Raw genomic sequence first — 14,644 nt, 5'->3', positions numbered from 1 at the left:
AAGGACCTTCAGATAACTCACAAGAGAACCCTTCGCCCAATTTAAAGGGGTCACAGGGTGGGGGACAATAACGCACTTGTACACACGGGTAGCTGCCAGTCATTTATTTAGTCAAGGCCCAAAGGCAGCGCATAGAGAACAGATCAGGAAGCAGGAGTCAACCCAGGATCTTTGCTCAGGCCTCGATTGTGACCGTGACCTCGCCGTGCACCTGCCTGAGAGCGGGACAGTCCAGGGTGGCGATCAGCCTGCTCGTACCTGCCCTCTGCGGGGTGAAAAACTCACTCCAAATGAAAGTTGCGCCTCCGGTGATCAGCCTGGCGGCGAGACGGCACAGGTGGGAAGGAAGACGTCAAACATTGCAACTTGCAAGTCTTAACTTTTAAGTGTCAAAAGCAAGGTTATTTCAGTTAACGAAAAAACTAAAATTCAAAAAACAATTTTGTTAACGAAATAAAAAAAAAAAAAATGTTTTTTTAAAAAAAAAAATAACTGAAACTACATTTTATGTTAACAAAACTAACTATAATTATAGCGAAAATGCCCTTTGTTTTAGTCTTTGGTAATTAATTTAATACATGAGCCTTTGGGGATGATTTTAAACGTGATTTTAAGTATATTTCGATATTAACAGACTATTAATAGACTAAGTGCAATTTCTGCAGAAATTGCATGGGAATGTTGAAAGCTGAATGCTAATAGCTGAACGTTTATGAAGTCAATTGAAAGATAAATTATGTGAAAATTACAAAGTATTAATTGTAGTTGAAAGATAAATGAATAAAAAGAATACTTGAACCCAGGAGGCGTGACTTTTTGAAGCAAGTTAAAATTTAAATGGAAAAGTGTTATCTGAAGGTACCCTCCATTTATTTACATGGGAAAGTGGAACTAATGATATCCAATGGAAAAATGACCCCCCCCCCCAAAAAAAAAACGACAACAAACAAACAAAACTTTATAGCGCCACCTAGGCATGCAGTACCCTCCATTCATTTAGATGGAAAAGTGGAACTATTGATATCAAATGGAAAAATGCAACAACAACAAAAAATATCACTCAATAGCGCCACCTAGGCATGTAGTACCCTCCATTTATTTAGATGGAGAAGTGGAACAGTGATAGTCAGTTGGTATACATGTATATCCCTTATCATAATTGCCATGGATATATTTGCAATGTACAGTCAGAGGTGGAATTCGAATCTGCAACCTCCTACTGTATACTGTAATACTGTAAGTATAACGATAAATACCCCGGAAGGCGTGAATTTTTGAAAAATACCCCGGAAGGCGTGAATTTTTGAAGCAAGTTAAAATTTGAACGGTGTAAATCGGAAGTATTCTGTGGGAGTTATTTCACGGCAATAAAGACGTTTGAAAGTGTGTCACACAGAAGTGATGTCATCTAAGCAGCAGCCAATAGAAAAGCACCTTCAGATGACATCACTTCTATGCGACAAATTTGCCTGCTTGACTTTTGGCTCAATGGCTAGGCCCGCCTGCTTTTTCATTTAACTCAGCCAAAATGCAACACTGGGTAAGAAACTTTTGAAAATAAAGTTACTTTTTTAAATTTACCATGGTGTTTATTAAATATTGCGCACAAGCAATACACATTTAAAAAAAGAAAAGAAAGAAAACTAATACTGAAACTTAGTAAAACTAAACTAAAACTAAACATTAAAAAAAAACTAATAAAAACTAACAAAACCACCCTGAAAACTAATTAAAACTAACTAATTAAAAAAAACTAAAAATGACACACACAAAAAACTAACCAAAATGAAAATTCCAAAACTACCCTGGTCAAAAAGCAAGCAAGTCAAGTCCCCAGTAGATTTCAACAAAGTCCAGTCAAGTCGTCACTTGTTTCCAGGTTTTAAAAGCAATGTTCCACAGGACGGGCACAAACGTCAAACAAAACAGAAAGCTTCCCGTCGAGCTCATCTCACCTGTAGTATTTGAACTTGGGAGGCATGAGTCCGGCGCCTTCCATGCGAACGTAGACATCCTCCAGGCTACTGCCGAAGGGGTTCGTAAACTCCACCGTCGCCATCATGTCCTCGCTCACTTTCCCGAAACCCGTTACCTGACGCCAGACAGATACACCAGATGGGCGCGCGGGCCATTTGAAGATGACGCGGACGGACCTACGGCGGGCACCTTGACGACGAGTCGGGGATTGCGCAGGCGGATGACTTTCATGGCGCTGACGATCTGTCCCGTCTCGGTGACCTTCCCCGTCACGATAAAGTGCAGGTGTGACTGCTCCACCAGCGACTTCATGTACTGCTTGGCCTCCACGCTCACAGACTCTTTCGCACCTGCCCACAGCACAACGGCGAGCCCGGAACCCGCCACCGGGGGAGGGGTTAGTGTTAATACTGCATCTGTGCTTGAGAGTGGGCATACCCTCGCCACCTTGGCCCCCACAGACTTACATCCATCGGGGCCGATCTTGATGGAGGGGGTTGTGAACAGGAACTCGGAGCTGATGAGGCCCGTGTAGTAAACCACGCTGCCGCTGACGTACGCTTCCACAGTCCGCCGACTGCTGCTTCGATTGACCAATTTCAGAGTCAACTCAAAGTCATCGCCTACGCTGACTTCCACGTTGGAGAGAAGCAGGTCGACATCGGCCGCCGGCAGGTCTGACGTCTCTCGTTTACAGCTGTACGCCTCCGCCTTCTCCAGGACTGTGCGCTCTTCGGCGCTGCCTTCAAATCATTTTGCAGGATGTCACCTCCGATTTTTGATTTAGGAAATCATTGGGCGGCTTCTCACCCACCTTCAGGGAACTTGTACCGATCAGTGATGTCACGGTGACTCGACCCGCCGGGAGCTTTGGTCAAAACCATGCGGCCGATGTGGCTGCGATTCACCTTGACCAGCTCCATGGTGCCGTCTTTCCTCCGCGAATAAAACACCATGTCGCTATTCACCTGCGGACGGACCGGTAGACCAGAGAGCATTAAAGCGGCGTCGCTTCGATTCCACGCTAGCTCCAAGTTTTGCTAAGCTAATTTCTTCCAACTTGCTTTACGGGTAAAGCCGTAAAAGTTGAACATTTGTAGTGTACTCACTTTTGTTGTCAAGTGTGATGTTTTTATGTGGTGGTGTGCCATGAGATATTTCCAAAGTTTGGGAAACCCCGAAACAGACCCACCTCGGCAAATACAAAGGCGGCGTCAAAGGGGAAGCAGATTTGACCATGTTTGATGGCGTGGACGGACGCCGGGCCGCATCGGTACAAGCCTTCAAGGAGAAGGGCCGAGTGTGTTTGTTGTAACGTCATTACTCCAGAGCAAGGCAACATTTGCAGATGTCCACATTTACCATCGCTGGTCTCCTGCGGTGTCGCATCTACCACCTGCCAGCCTCCGAAGCCGAGCGGGAGGTCCGGTCTGGACATGTAGCACTCGTTCCAGCAGTGGTAGTTCCTGGTCAGATCAAACTTGAGCAGGCTGATCACACTTGTTATCACGTTAATTAGCTGCACACCGCGCTTGTGCTCAAAGAGTTGAACAACAATGGCGCTTATGTCATCTTCCCAAATTCTTTTTCAAAGGTCTTAGAGCCATGACTGATGCAATAACTAAACAATGAGGAAATGAATGTGCACAGTTGAGTGCACCAAAGCATTACAGCTAACCATTTGGACTCAAATCTTTCAAAGCTAACAATCTCCACATATGATCCAGTCCACACTACCAGATGGAGTCCCTGGTCCGGCTGCGATCTATCCGGCCGTTTTCATCCAGGATGATGTCAGACTTCAGATTCCCATCATTGTCGTGGGCCGAGAAGTAGTTGGTGACCACTCGCGACGGTATGCCCAGGCAGCGCAGGACTGCAATCCCACACACCACAAAATGGAGTGTTACAGTGTCATCAAGTTCATTTCAAGTCTCAAAGTGTCATTTCAACATTATCAGATTTAAGATGGAAGTCAATCTTAAAAAATTCTTGACTTATGTTATATGTGACCTCACTAGTCTAAACATGACATTCTGACTAATATTAAATTTTTGCAATATGAATTATGAAGCAGCAATCCAGCCATTTTTATCCATTTCAGGGGGCGGCCATTTTGACACTTACTGTCAACTGAAGATGACATCACAGTTGCTCAAGCCTCAGGTAACAACCAATTTATTTGTTTTCTTTTCTGAAGCTGCGCTGTAATTGGTCGTTGCCTGAGCCCTGAGCAACTTTGATGACATTTTCAGTCGACAGCAAGTGACAAAATGGCCGCCTTCTGATATTGATAATAACAGCTAGATTTTGCTGCTACGCAATATTAACGAGAATACCATATTTAAACTAGTGGGGCTGCATAGGAAAAATAATTGCGTTGACTTCCCCTTTAAATGGTATTTTGAACACATCATTAAGTTCCACCCGCATTCACGCTGGCACTTCTCCACTTTGGCTGGAATGAACGAGCCGTCAATCGGCGAGCAGTTTTCGCCAGATGCAAAATGGCATCAGGACCAATTGATCACTTTGATTGGCTGTTAGCGAATCAGAAAGTGGAAGTGATGAGTCAGTCAAGCTTAGCTAAATGTTGCTATTGACTTGGATTTGTTCCTGCTCGTATGATGAGTGTGTTGGTATGTGTGAAAGCATGTCTGTGACGGATAACGTTAAACAAGGACTTTGAGCTAAAACAGGCTCAAAGTAACGAATCATTTTAAAACCTGTGGGCAGTATTTTATTTTGAAATGGCTTGGTCAGAACCAACAAAAAGCCAAAAAATGGTCACAATAACGCCTAGGGGTTATAACACTCCAATAGAGTTGCTTTGAACTGTGAGACTGAAATTGAGCGTGCACTGACAGGTGTTGAAGACTGCAGCGTAGACCCAACACTGCGCGTAGCACACGGGCATCTTGCTGCTGGCATATGCGAGGAGGATTTCCGTGCTGCCGGTCCAAGCGGTGGGCGCCACTCCGTAGGTATAGTCGCCGCTCCAGTTCCCCACCAGCACGCCGTCGTCGTCGCGAGCGTCCAGCTGCATTCCATGCAAATAATGTCATTTTCAAGCACTCTCTCACCAGACGGCTGCCACACGCGTCACATCCATCACTTCCTGTCAAGCAGGAAGTATCGGCAACGGTTGATTTGAAACTGTTACGGGCATGCTCACCATGGCAGAGGCCCTTCTGGCCACCTTGATGGGGTCCCCTCGGTTGATGAGGGGCATCTCAGACCTGTCCATGATGTACAGGCACGCATCTAGAACGCCGTAGTTAAACTACACACAGAAGAAAAAAGGGGGAAAAAAACACAGGAGTGGACAAACATTCTTGCGCAAGCACCACATTAGATTTTTAAAAGGGGCAGATGAGGTCAACGTGGGGCTCGAATTAGGGCCCACCCTGCAATATGGATTTTGCCGATTCCAATATTTGGCAAAATAATTCAGATAGCCGATTGTTTAAAAAAAATATATCAAGTAAAATAACTGAAGAAACTGTGTTTTGTTTATAATACTTTGTCCTTCAATATTGCTTTCAATTAACAACAAAGAGCAATTTGAAGGGGAAAAACAAGAAATGAGAACATTGCAACTGCCCCAATAATCTGATGCATTTATTTATTTATTATTATTATTATTATTATTATTATCCATCCATCCATCCATTTTCTTGACCGGACGTGCTAACCAGTCAGCCACCGTGCTGATTATTATTATTATTTTATTTTTTTTTTTATCATCATCATCATCATCATCATCATCATCATCATCATCATCATCATCATCATCATCATCATCATCATCATCATCATCATCATCATCATCATCATCATCATCATCATGGGCGGCACGGTGGCTGACTGGTTACCACGTCCGCCTCCCAGTACAGAGGACGTGATATCGAGTCTGGGCTTCGGTCTTCCCGGGTGGAGTTTGCATGTTCTCCCCGTGCTTGCGTAGGTTTCCTCCGAGTACTCCGGTTTCCTCCCACATTCCAAAGACAAGGATGGCAGGTTAATTGAACACTCCAAATTGTCCATAGGTGTGATTGTGAGTGTGAATGGTTGTTCGTCTCTGTGTGCCCTGCAATTGGCTGGCAACCGGTTCAGGGTGTACCCCGCCTACTGCCTGAAGCCAGCGCCCCCCGCAACCCTTGTGAGGACAAGCGGTTAAGAAAATGGATGGATGAATGGATTTTATCATCATTCAACATGAGGCATTTTTATATGGCTAGAAGTCAGCAGTGGTTCAAATCATCCATCCATTTTCTTAACTGCTTGTCCTTACAAGTGGTTCAAATCAAGTAAATAAATCAAATATTTTACTTTTGACTTGAGAAATAAAGATCATTTTAAAATATGATTATTTAGCCAATCACTTAAAAACCAAATCCAGACAAGCAAATATTGATCCATTCATTTATATGACTTAGTTTTACTGTATTTCTTTACTATTCAATTATTACACCATTGGCGATGTTGAAGTATATTATTTCAATTTATTAGACAAATCATTGAATAAAATAATACAGCATTGTTAAATGGTTATGTGACGCTGCTTCTTTGACAATTTTTTTTAACTCAAAATATCCTCAATGAATAAATAAAAAATATATACTTTCAAAAATGAATACTTGCAAAATGGGTATATTTATTTTAATACTAAAACAACTAATTCTCAATTTTTAAACGTATTTGTATTAATTAATTTCTAATTAAGGAGAGAATATTAATTAAAATGCACAAATAGTAAATGCACAGTGGCTGCCTAATTTTTTAAATTTATTTTTGTTGTTGTGGAAAACCTTTATTGTTGGTATATGCCCGTTTAGTCAGGATTTTTTAGGATTAAAAAAAATAATAATTTCAATGGAATTACAGTATAATGGTTAGTTTTTTGTCCCCCATGAATTTGGGGCGGTCTACTACTGTATCTGTCAAATTGTTTATTTCACTACAAACGTAAAAATATACATTAAAATTATTATTATTATTTTTTTAATGAGGCCGTTTTGGTAAAAAAAAAAAAAAACACACACACATAAAAACAAAGCTAAGTAAATGCAACAAATATTGCAGAACTCTTGATAGCGTTATTAATGAGGAGTGATTTAAAAAATAAAAATAAAAAAAAACCTGGGGTGAGTGTGTGGCCATTTTATACCGGTATAGACGGCGCACAATATGTTCGAACAGCACCTGTCCGTAGTTCCAGTGTCTCTCTGCGACGTCGTCATGCGAGCCGTGGTAGATGATTCCCGTCTCGGTCATCACGCATTCCTCCAGCTCCGCATGGTCGTTCAGGTACACCGCATCGGCTGAGGGAGGGCCACATGACCATGTTCACGGAAAACCAGTCAAATGGTCTCATAGGTGGCCGATCTTACAGGATGGCAAATCGTGGCAGCTGCCATATTTACCAAATGCCTTGCCAATTAATCTATCTAGACTGCATTCAGAATTGGATTATGAAAGTTCCTTACATTGTCACCATAGTGTTTACCAAAAGTGTTTAGAATTGACTTGCACTGAAATGCTCTCATACGCATTTCTCAGATACCCGACTGTAAATTTCAGCACATTATATGACTACATTATGAGCATATTACAATATGATATGTGAGAGGATTTGAGTTGTAAGTGTGAGAGGGTTTCGGTGGTGACTGTGATAGGCGAAGATACCGGAGCGGGCTGAACTTACCCGCCACCCAAGGGTTGAAGAGAACATAGACGTAACGTTTCTTATCCTGCTTGGTCCTGCGGATCCCGTACGGGGTGGCCACGGCGACGTACATCTGGTACTTGCCCACGATGCAATTGGCGGCGGGCGTGATGCCCATGGTGACCGCGTTGTCCGAGGTGTTGATGATGCGGCCCGGCCAGGAGGTCTGCTTGTCTTCGGTGGGGAAGACGGGAACGTAGGTGTTCTTGCTGTACTGAGGACTGGAACCTGGGGGGCAACGTCACACATTCTTATAAGAGGGTGTGCACACTTATGCAAACACACAATTTAGATTTTATTTTTTATTCGTGAAAATATTTTTTCAAAAATTCTATTTGAGTTTGAAGTTATTTGTCTTGGTCTCATTTTTTTATATCCCCAAAACCTCATTCAAAAGGGGTGTGTAGACTTTTTATATCCACTGTAGTTGCTGCCTACTTGCTGATTTGACAGATCAAGTGACATCCGTGTGTGCGCGTTGGCTCACCGATGACAAACTCCACAGCAAACTTGTCCGTGTTTGGTTTGTACGGGCGGTTGAAGGTGATGTTGACCTGGAACTCTTGTCCTCGACGGACGATCAGGTTGTCACAATTGTACGGTGACGTGTGGTGGAGGGTCTTGTTGCTCTCGTCTCGGTTCCTCATGAGGTCCACATCCCAGATGTCCAGGAACTCTGGACACACATTTTCATTCTTGTGCCACACTTAGTAAGTAGGCAACTTTTAAGCAGCATTTGACTACACCTATGAGTATCGAGATAACTTTTACGAAGGACTTCAGTTGTTTAAAAGTATTTAGATAAATTTAGGAAGTATTTCAATTACTTTTAAGGTTGTAGGTAACTTTCAGTGAGCATTTCAGTAAATTTCACGTAGTTCTGATCATTTTTAGAGTATTTCAGTAGATTTACAAGTATTCAGGTAGCGTTTAGGGTGTAGGCTGTAGCTACATTACTTTTAGTGAGTATCTGAGTAGATTTCAGAGTATTTAGGTAACTGAGCATTTCAGTACATTTAAGAGTATTTCATTAGCTTTAAAACTACTCTTCAGTCTATTTGAGAGTATTAAATTGATACTTTTCATGAACAATTAATACCTTTAAAAAAAAAAATTCTACTTATTGTTAACTGAAGATGACATCACCTGTGCTGAGGTAACGACCAATCATTGCTCAGTTTGCTGACCAAACACGTCGTTACCTACTTTCTCAGCACAGGTGATGTCATCTTCAGTCGACAGCAAGTGGAAAAATGAGTTTTTAACTGTATTAACTCATTCACTGCCATTGACGGCTACAGACGTTAAAAATTCATTTTGACCATTTCTATTAGTTTAACATTTTTCCCACTTTTGTTAACAAGAGTATGAAAACCTAAACATTTTTTATTGTACATTTAGAACAGATATCAAATTTGTGATTAATCGTGAGTTAACTAGTGAAGTCATGCGATTAATTACAATTACAAACTTTAATCGCCTGACGCCCCAAATTTTGAATAATGTTTTCTTTTTTCTTTTTTTTATTCATTCACTGCCATTGATGGCTATAAACGTCAAAAATTCATTTAAACTACTTCTATTAGTTTAACATTTTTTCCACTTTTGTGAACAAGAGTATGAAAACCTAGATTTTTTTTTACTGTACATTTAAAACAGATGTAAAATTTGTGAACTAGTGAAGTCATGCGATTAATTCCAATAAAAAAATTTTTTATCGCCTGTCGCCCCTAATTTTTAATCATCTTTTTTAAATGAATGTATGGCAGTGAATGAGTTAATTGTACATGAAAGATAATTAAGTCATTCTGGACAAAATATTACCTTTTTACTGCTGAAATTGGCTAAATGAGTCGAGTATCCCTTTAAGGTAACTCTTATGAAGTATTTGAATACATCTAGAAGTGTTTAGACCACAGAGATGAACACTTGGTTCCATCAAGTTTGGTAGCGATACGATATGTTTGGGTAGTAATGGTTTCCATATTCCAAACAATGTGATGGTTAAAGTTTGATTAAGCCTATCTAAAATGACCTTCTGCCAATATTCTCAAACATGTAAAAAGTGCTGCTTTGCTGTATGCTACTTTTGAACAGTCAAGTGAAAGAAAAAGTGTGACAAGCACTGAAAATCAAGCGCAGGGCCATCTGGCGGCGGATGTGGTAGCACAATGACAATCAAGTTTCATGTTTGGGCAACTATTAGCCCTGCCTGTTAACAGCTGTCAATCCTGCCTGCGTATCTGTCTGTCCAGCCGTCTGACAAAAAGCCCGAATGTGATGAGGTGGCAGGTTGCCCGGAAGTGAGCGGAGTTTATCCTGTGCGCCTGTCAATCATGCTGTCACTCAACTTTCAATCATATGCAAACTCCAGCACGGATGCTTCAAGATAACAACTTGTGCTCTTCTGTAAAAATAGTCACCATTAAAAATATTGAAGGACAAGTACAGATATCGTTTTCAAAAATAAAGACTGGCAAAAATAGAACTGCTGAGTCAGTCAACTACTTTTTCAATTCCAGAGTGAAATGTAGTTTATGGTACTACAAGTTTTCAAGGTGTCAAAAAATTGGAGAACCTCTGCAGTAAAAGAAGCAAAAGACAAACATGTGTTCAAAATTGCAGACTACAGTATGTCACTGAGCAAATGGTCAAGTGTAGTAAGGCAATTTTCACACTTAATTATTTGTCCACCAGATCCAAACCAAGCGTCCGCCTCACCAGTCAAAGGCGGAAGTCCTCTCGGGCCGACTGCTCCAAACAGCTCAAACTCAGGAACGTCTGTTTCGTCCGAGTTGGAGTTGGCGGCAGGACCGGCGGTGCGGCCTCGGCTGCTCACCTTGGGACGGAGTCCAGCGGGAGTGGGAGGGGCGGAAGAGGGGCTGGTGGTGGTGTCAGATGGACCGGACATATCGGACATGCTTCACTCAGTGAGGACTGGAAGAGAGGAGAGTGATGTCATCAACTTTCGACCAGTGGTGGGCAAAGCATAGCCAAAGGTTAGAACTGGTTAATTTTCATTATCAATAGTTTTTCCACAAAATTTGGTTTGTTCAAACTGTTGCACCAGGACGTGGCCTTTACATGATGATATGATGCTTAGGCTATTTATGAAAGTTTGGCCTGTTAATAAGCCAATTAAGTAAGCGCCTTCCCTTCTGCTTCCACAAGTGCCTTTCAAAATAAAAGCACATCGCAGGAAGCGGTATACTGAGTCAGGGTGGTGGCCCTGGCTCTGATTTCAAATGATAGCTTACAAAACTCATAATAATAAGTGTGGGCCTACCAGTGGATGAAGTTGAAAAGCCAAAATACAGGCAAGTACACACATCACACACACTGAAAACGTTGTGTCCCGAAATGTTTGCGAGCCCCGGCAATACAGCCATGAAAAGTGAGGGAGGCGAGTTTGCTGTCTGCTGTCTTGCTTGTACACCGTTAGTCTACTTACACATTCAAGTCAATGCTTGGCATTCACTCCAATGACGCACATGCTGGCAATTATCCTCACTGACTCACTCGCGCATATTCAAGCAAGGCAAAATGAACTCTCCGCATCTGACTGCATACTCACCAAACTACAAAGGCACGTCATCCGCACTGTCAATTCATCCGAGTTCACAAAAAAGAAAAAGTGATCTTTGCTGCGGAGTGAAGGTGGAGGCAAGTCACGTCAGAAGTCCCACGTCTCATATCACGACAAAAGAGTCGAGCAAGTACAGTCCTCCATTGCTACATCCGTTGCAAGACATTTTCCAACCAAGTACAGTCCCGATAGAAGACGCTGTTGCAACTATACAATTTCTGCTTTTTGCGAGTGATTGCGCAATCTGAGGTGAGGCTGGCTGCTTGCTGCCACACTTTCCTGCTTAACTGCAGTTTCAGTCAGGGATGGACTGCCACAAAAAAATCGACCCTGGCATGGGCCGGGCCCGACTCCTGACCATACCTGTCTAACACATTGTTCTGCCACTGATATTTTTGACTGATGTTGGTTAGGGGTGGGAACCTCTGGGTACCTCACGATAATGATTATCTCACGGTATGACAATACCCGCGATTATCGATATATTGGTCGGGTAATAAATCCACCATAAAACTACTCAAGACATAAATTGATGCTTTTTCAATGAGAAAATAGTTTATTTTTATACCATCACTTAAACAAAATATTAAAACTGGTGTCTTTTTCACAGTGAGTACTTAAGTGTATTTTTTTTTTTTAACAAATCCAAATGTCTTCTTAATAGAGACCACTTTCTATGAACAAATTTGTGTCTTTCTTAAACACTGTTGTCATGCAACATGTCGGTCGGTTACATAGTGAAATGTTTCATTTTATAAACTGTGACGATTTTTTGTGTAACATTGCAAAAGTAAATAAATACAATTATTTAAATATTAAATACAATTAAATCAATATTATTATTCCTCAGAAATTGTGTGCTTCCAAAATTTGAACCATAAAATATGTTTGAAAATATTTTGTATGCAAAGTAGTTGCAGTTGCTGGACAGATAATAAATGTCTTACACAAGTAAAAGTAAGCTCATGAGTCTTCTTCGCCTGAAAACTTCCATACATTTCCCCGCCACTTATGAGGTGCTCCCCATAGCGGCCTGCCAATTAATTGCTCAATAAGTAATGAACAATGGAGTCGTAACTATCGCGATACTTGCGTAGGCCTATCGATAATCTATCGGGAGACAAAGTATCACGATTTACCTCAATATCGATATATCGTCACACTGCTCATGTTGGTTCAGTTTGCTGTCTATATTTAAAATGGATTAACGGACTAGTCCCTCTAAATTGTAGGCCAGTCTGTTGGGGTAAAATGGAGGAACATAATAACTAAAAAGAACTGCATCAGCCCCAAAAGACGCCGGCCCACCAGGCATCTGCCCTGAATGAAAGATGGCCAGTCCAGCCCTGGAATTTACAATCTGTGTTTAAGTCAACAATGTGTCCTGCCAAGGTGTATGTGACAGGGCAGGAGACACTGAAATTTGTTTAAAAAGTGACGACTAGAGTCTGTTAAAGGCTGTTTACACAAAGATGGTTGTGACACATCCTCAGTGGCACACCCAAAGCTCAAACGCAACCCTAAATAACAAACACTGTCAAACAAAACACACATGCAGACATTTTCGCAACAAATGGGTAAGTTGACATGACGACAGCAAGTTGAAAGTGGTTCTCACCGGCAAGTGTGCAACAGTTCTTCAAGTGTGGATGCACCTTTGTGAAAGACTGAAAGCTTCCGCCTGCCCCGTCAGACTCTTCTGCTTAAATAGCCCACGGAGCTTTCGTATCGGTGGGAGTTATTCCACTGGTGGGCAGGACCCTGCAGTGGGGTGGGACCCTGTTGTGTGAACGCAGCCAGTCCACTTTTGAGAAGCGCATGTGGAATCTGAGGTCTTGGTAATGCTTCTCCTCGGCTGGAAAAAAAGGAAAGCCATAATCAACACCAGTTTGTCTCACATTCCTTTGACGCAAGGAAACTGAGGCCAAAGTGACCCACGATCATTCCATGCAGCTCTCTTCATTCTCACCCGCTTCACTGGCCACAAGACAAAACATTTCCTCATCCATACTTGTTGACAGGGCATCCGTCACACTAATATTCACCAGACCGCTTATGTGCATGGTCTGTCCTGTTTGGGATCGAATGAAGCTGAAAGAAAGGAATAACTCGTGAGCATGTGTGTGTCATGTTTGAAGGTGAAATCGCAGTAGACATTTAGCACATCTACTCACCTCGGGGCTTCGACAGTACGTGTTCCTTGCTTTGGTCCCAACCTTTCTCAACAATGGATGACATGGCAAAAAAAAACACACAAAAAAGGATTTCTTAGGCACTTCCAGAGTTGCACTTTTGATTGACTGAAGGCCGAGATCCGAAATGCAGCGCCCGCCACTGAACATGATGAATAAAATATCTCACAAAAAGTTCAGCTGTTTAATCCTAAAACCATATCAACTAAATGGTGACTTTTCAGAGGTGTCGGTGCCTAAATTATCTTCCAATTCTGGAATGGCCCATATTACACTTGATTAATATTTTTTTAGCCACAAAATAGCACATTATACCTATTGCACGGCTGGAAATTAGTACAAATAGTACATTGTGAACAAAAATGGGCTGGACTGGCACATTTTGACTTAGGCTGGCCCAGCCCAACTCTTGCCTAACATGTAATTCTGCCACTGATGTTTATGGATGATGTTTTCGTTTGCAATCTATATTCGACACCTCTTTTTATTTACAAAATCTCTCTCTCTCTCTCTCTCTCTCTCTCTCTCTCTCTCTCTCTCTCTCTCTCTCTCTGTCTCTCTCTGTCTCTCTCTCTGTCTCCCTCTCTCTCTCTATATATATATACAGGCTTGGTGAGTAACGGAATACATAGGAGGAAATGGCAACCGGTATTCACTGGAACTTACTTGTCTTGCTGAAAGAGCGAAAGTTTGAACTGAGAGTCCAGCGGCATGCTGTAGCTTCTTGCTAGCTAGCCCGCTAGCCTACAACCATAATTTGAGTTACACCCTCCAAACAAATCTTCATCCCACCAATTCACTATTTAAACATCATACACAACACGGCTAAATTTGTGACTGGGATAAAAGTTCATTTAGCAGTTGATGTCACGCATCGTCATCCTCAATGGATGACTCTATCTATCTATCTATCTATTGAAGAGGGTCTTCTGCCCAGATTTAGTCATAACTGTTTTAATTTCCTTATTTCCTCAGTAGAGCTTTGTTCTGCGGATGTATCTTTGTGAGTGTTATCGCAATTTCTGCCAGGTGCAGCCATGACTGAAAAACCTTCTTTATTCCTCAAATGGGCTTTTGTTTTGTGTCTGAATAGTGTCCTTGAATGTTATCGTGTAAATCCAGTCAACTCCGGTTGAACTGTTTACTGGAAACTGTGTGGTA

The 14,644-nt window shown here is 41.9% G+C and overlaps 1 protein-coding gene and 1 long non-coding RNA gene across 5 annotated transcripts; one reads left to right on the top strand and one right to left on the bottom strand.

Annotated features, from left to right (window-relative positions):
* Positions 1-89: 89 nt before the first annotated feature.
* f13a1b (coagulation factor XIII, A1 polypeptide b) lies at positions 90-13,034 on the bottom strand. Of its 2 annotated transcripts, none has more exons than XM_077543463.1 (15): positions 12,910-13,034; positions 10,427-10,642; positions 8,193-8,381; positions 7,685-7,933; positions 7,183-7,301; positions 5,153-5,260; positions 4,843-5,017; positions 3,715-3,853; positions 3,340-3,443; positions 3,170-3,258; positions 2,792-2,945; positions 2,445-2,720; positions 2,167-2,327; positions 1,956-2,092; positions 90-317 (listed from the first exon to the last, which is right to left on the bottom strand). In XM_077543463.1, exons 2-15 carry the CDS (start codon positions 10,623-10,625, stop codon positions 176-178), a joined length of 2,241 nt encoding a protein of 746 aa, XP_077399589.1. In that variant the 5' UTR covers positions 10,626-10,642; positions 12,910-13,034; the 3' UTR covers positions 90-175. The 2 variants fall into 2 exon arrangements, with proteins under 2 accessions (XP_077399589.1, XP_077399590.1); XM_077543464.1 differs by lacking the exon at positions 12,910-13,034 and adding an exon at positions 11,280-11,444.
* Positions 3,415-14,313, top strand: LOC144034599 (uncharacterized). Of its 3 annotated transcripts, XR_013288252.1 has the most exons (4): positions 4,082-4,143; positions 4,845-4,957; positions 10,403-10,704; positions 14,091-14,313. It is a non-coding gene; the product is annotated as an uncharacterized LOC144034599 (long non-coding RNA). The 3 variants fall into 3 exon arrangements; XR_013288253.1 differs by lacking the exons at positions 4,082-4,143; positions 14,091-14,313 and adding an exon at positions 3,415-3,832 and having other exon boundaries at positions 10,403-12,158; XR_013288251.1 differs by lacking the exon at positions 14,091-14,313 and having other exon boundaries at positions 10,403-12,158.
* Positions 14,314-14,644: the final 331 nt, after the last annotated feature.

This window comes from Vanacampus margaritifer, chromosome 15 (genome assembly GCF_051991255.1).
Source record: "Vanacampus margaritifer isolate UIUO_Vmar chromosome 15, RoL_Vmar_1.0, whole genome shotgun sequence".
Taxonomy (NCBI): Eukaryota; Metazoa; Chordata; class Actinopteri; order Syngnathiformes; family Syngnathidae; genus Vanacampus; species Vanacampus margaritifer.
This window is presented reverse-complemented; position numbering and strand designations above follow the sequence as displayed.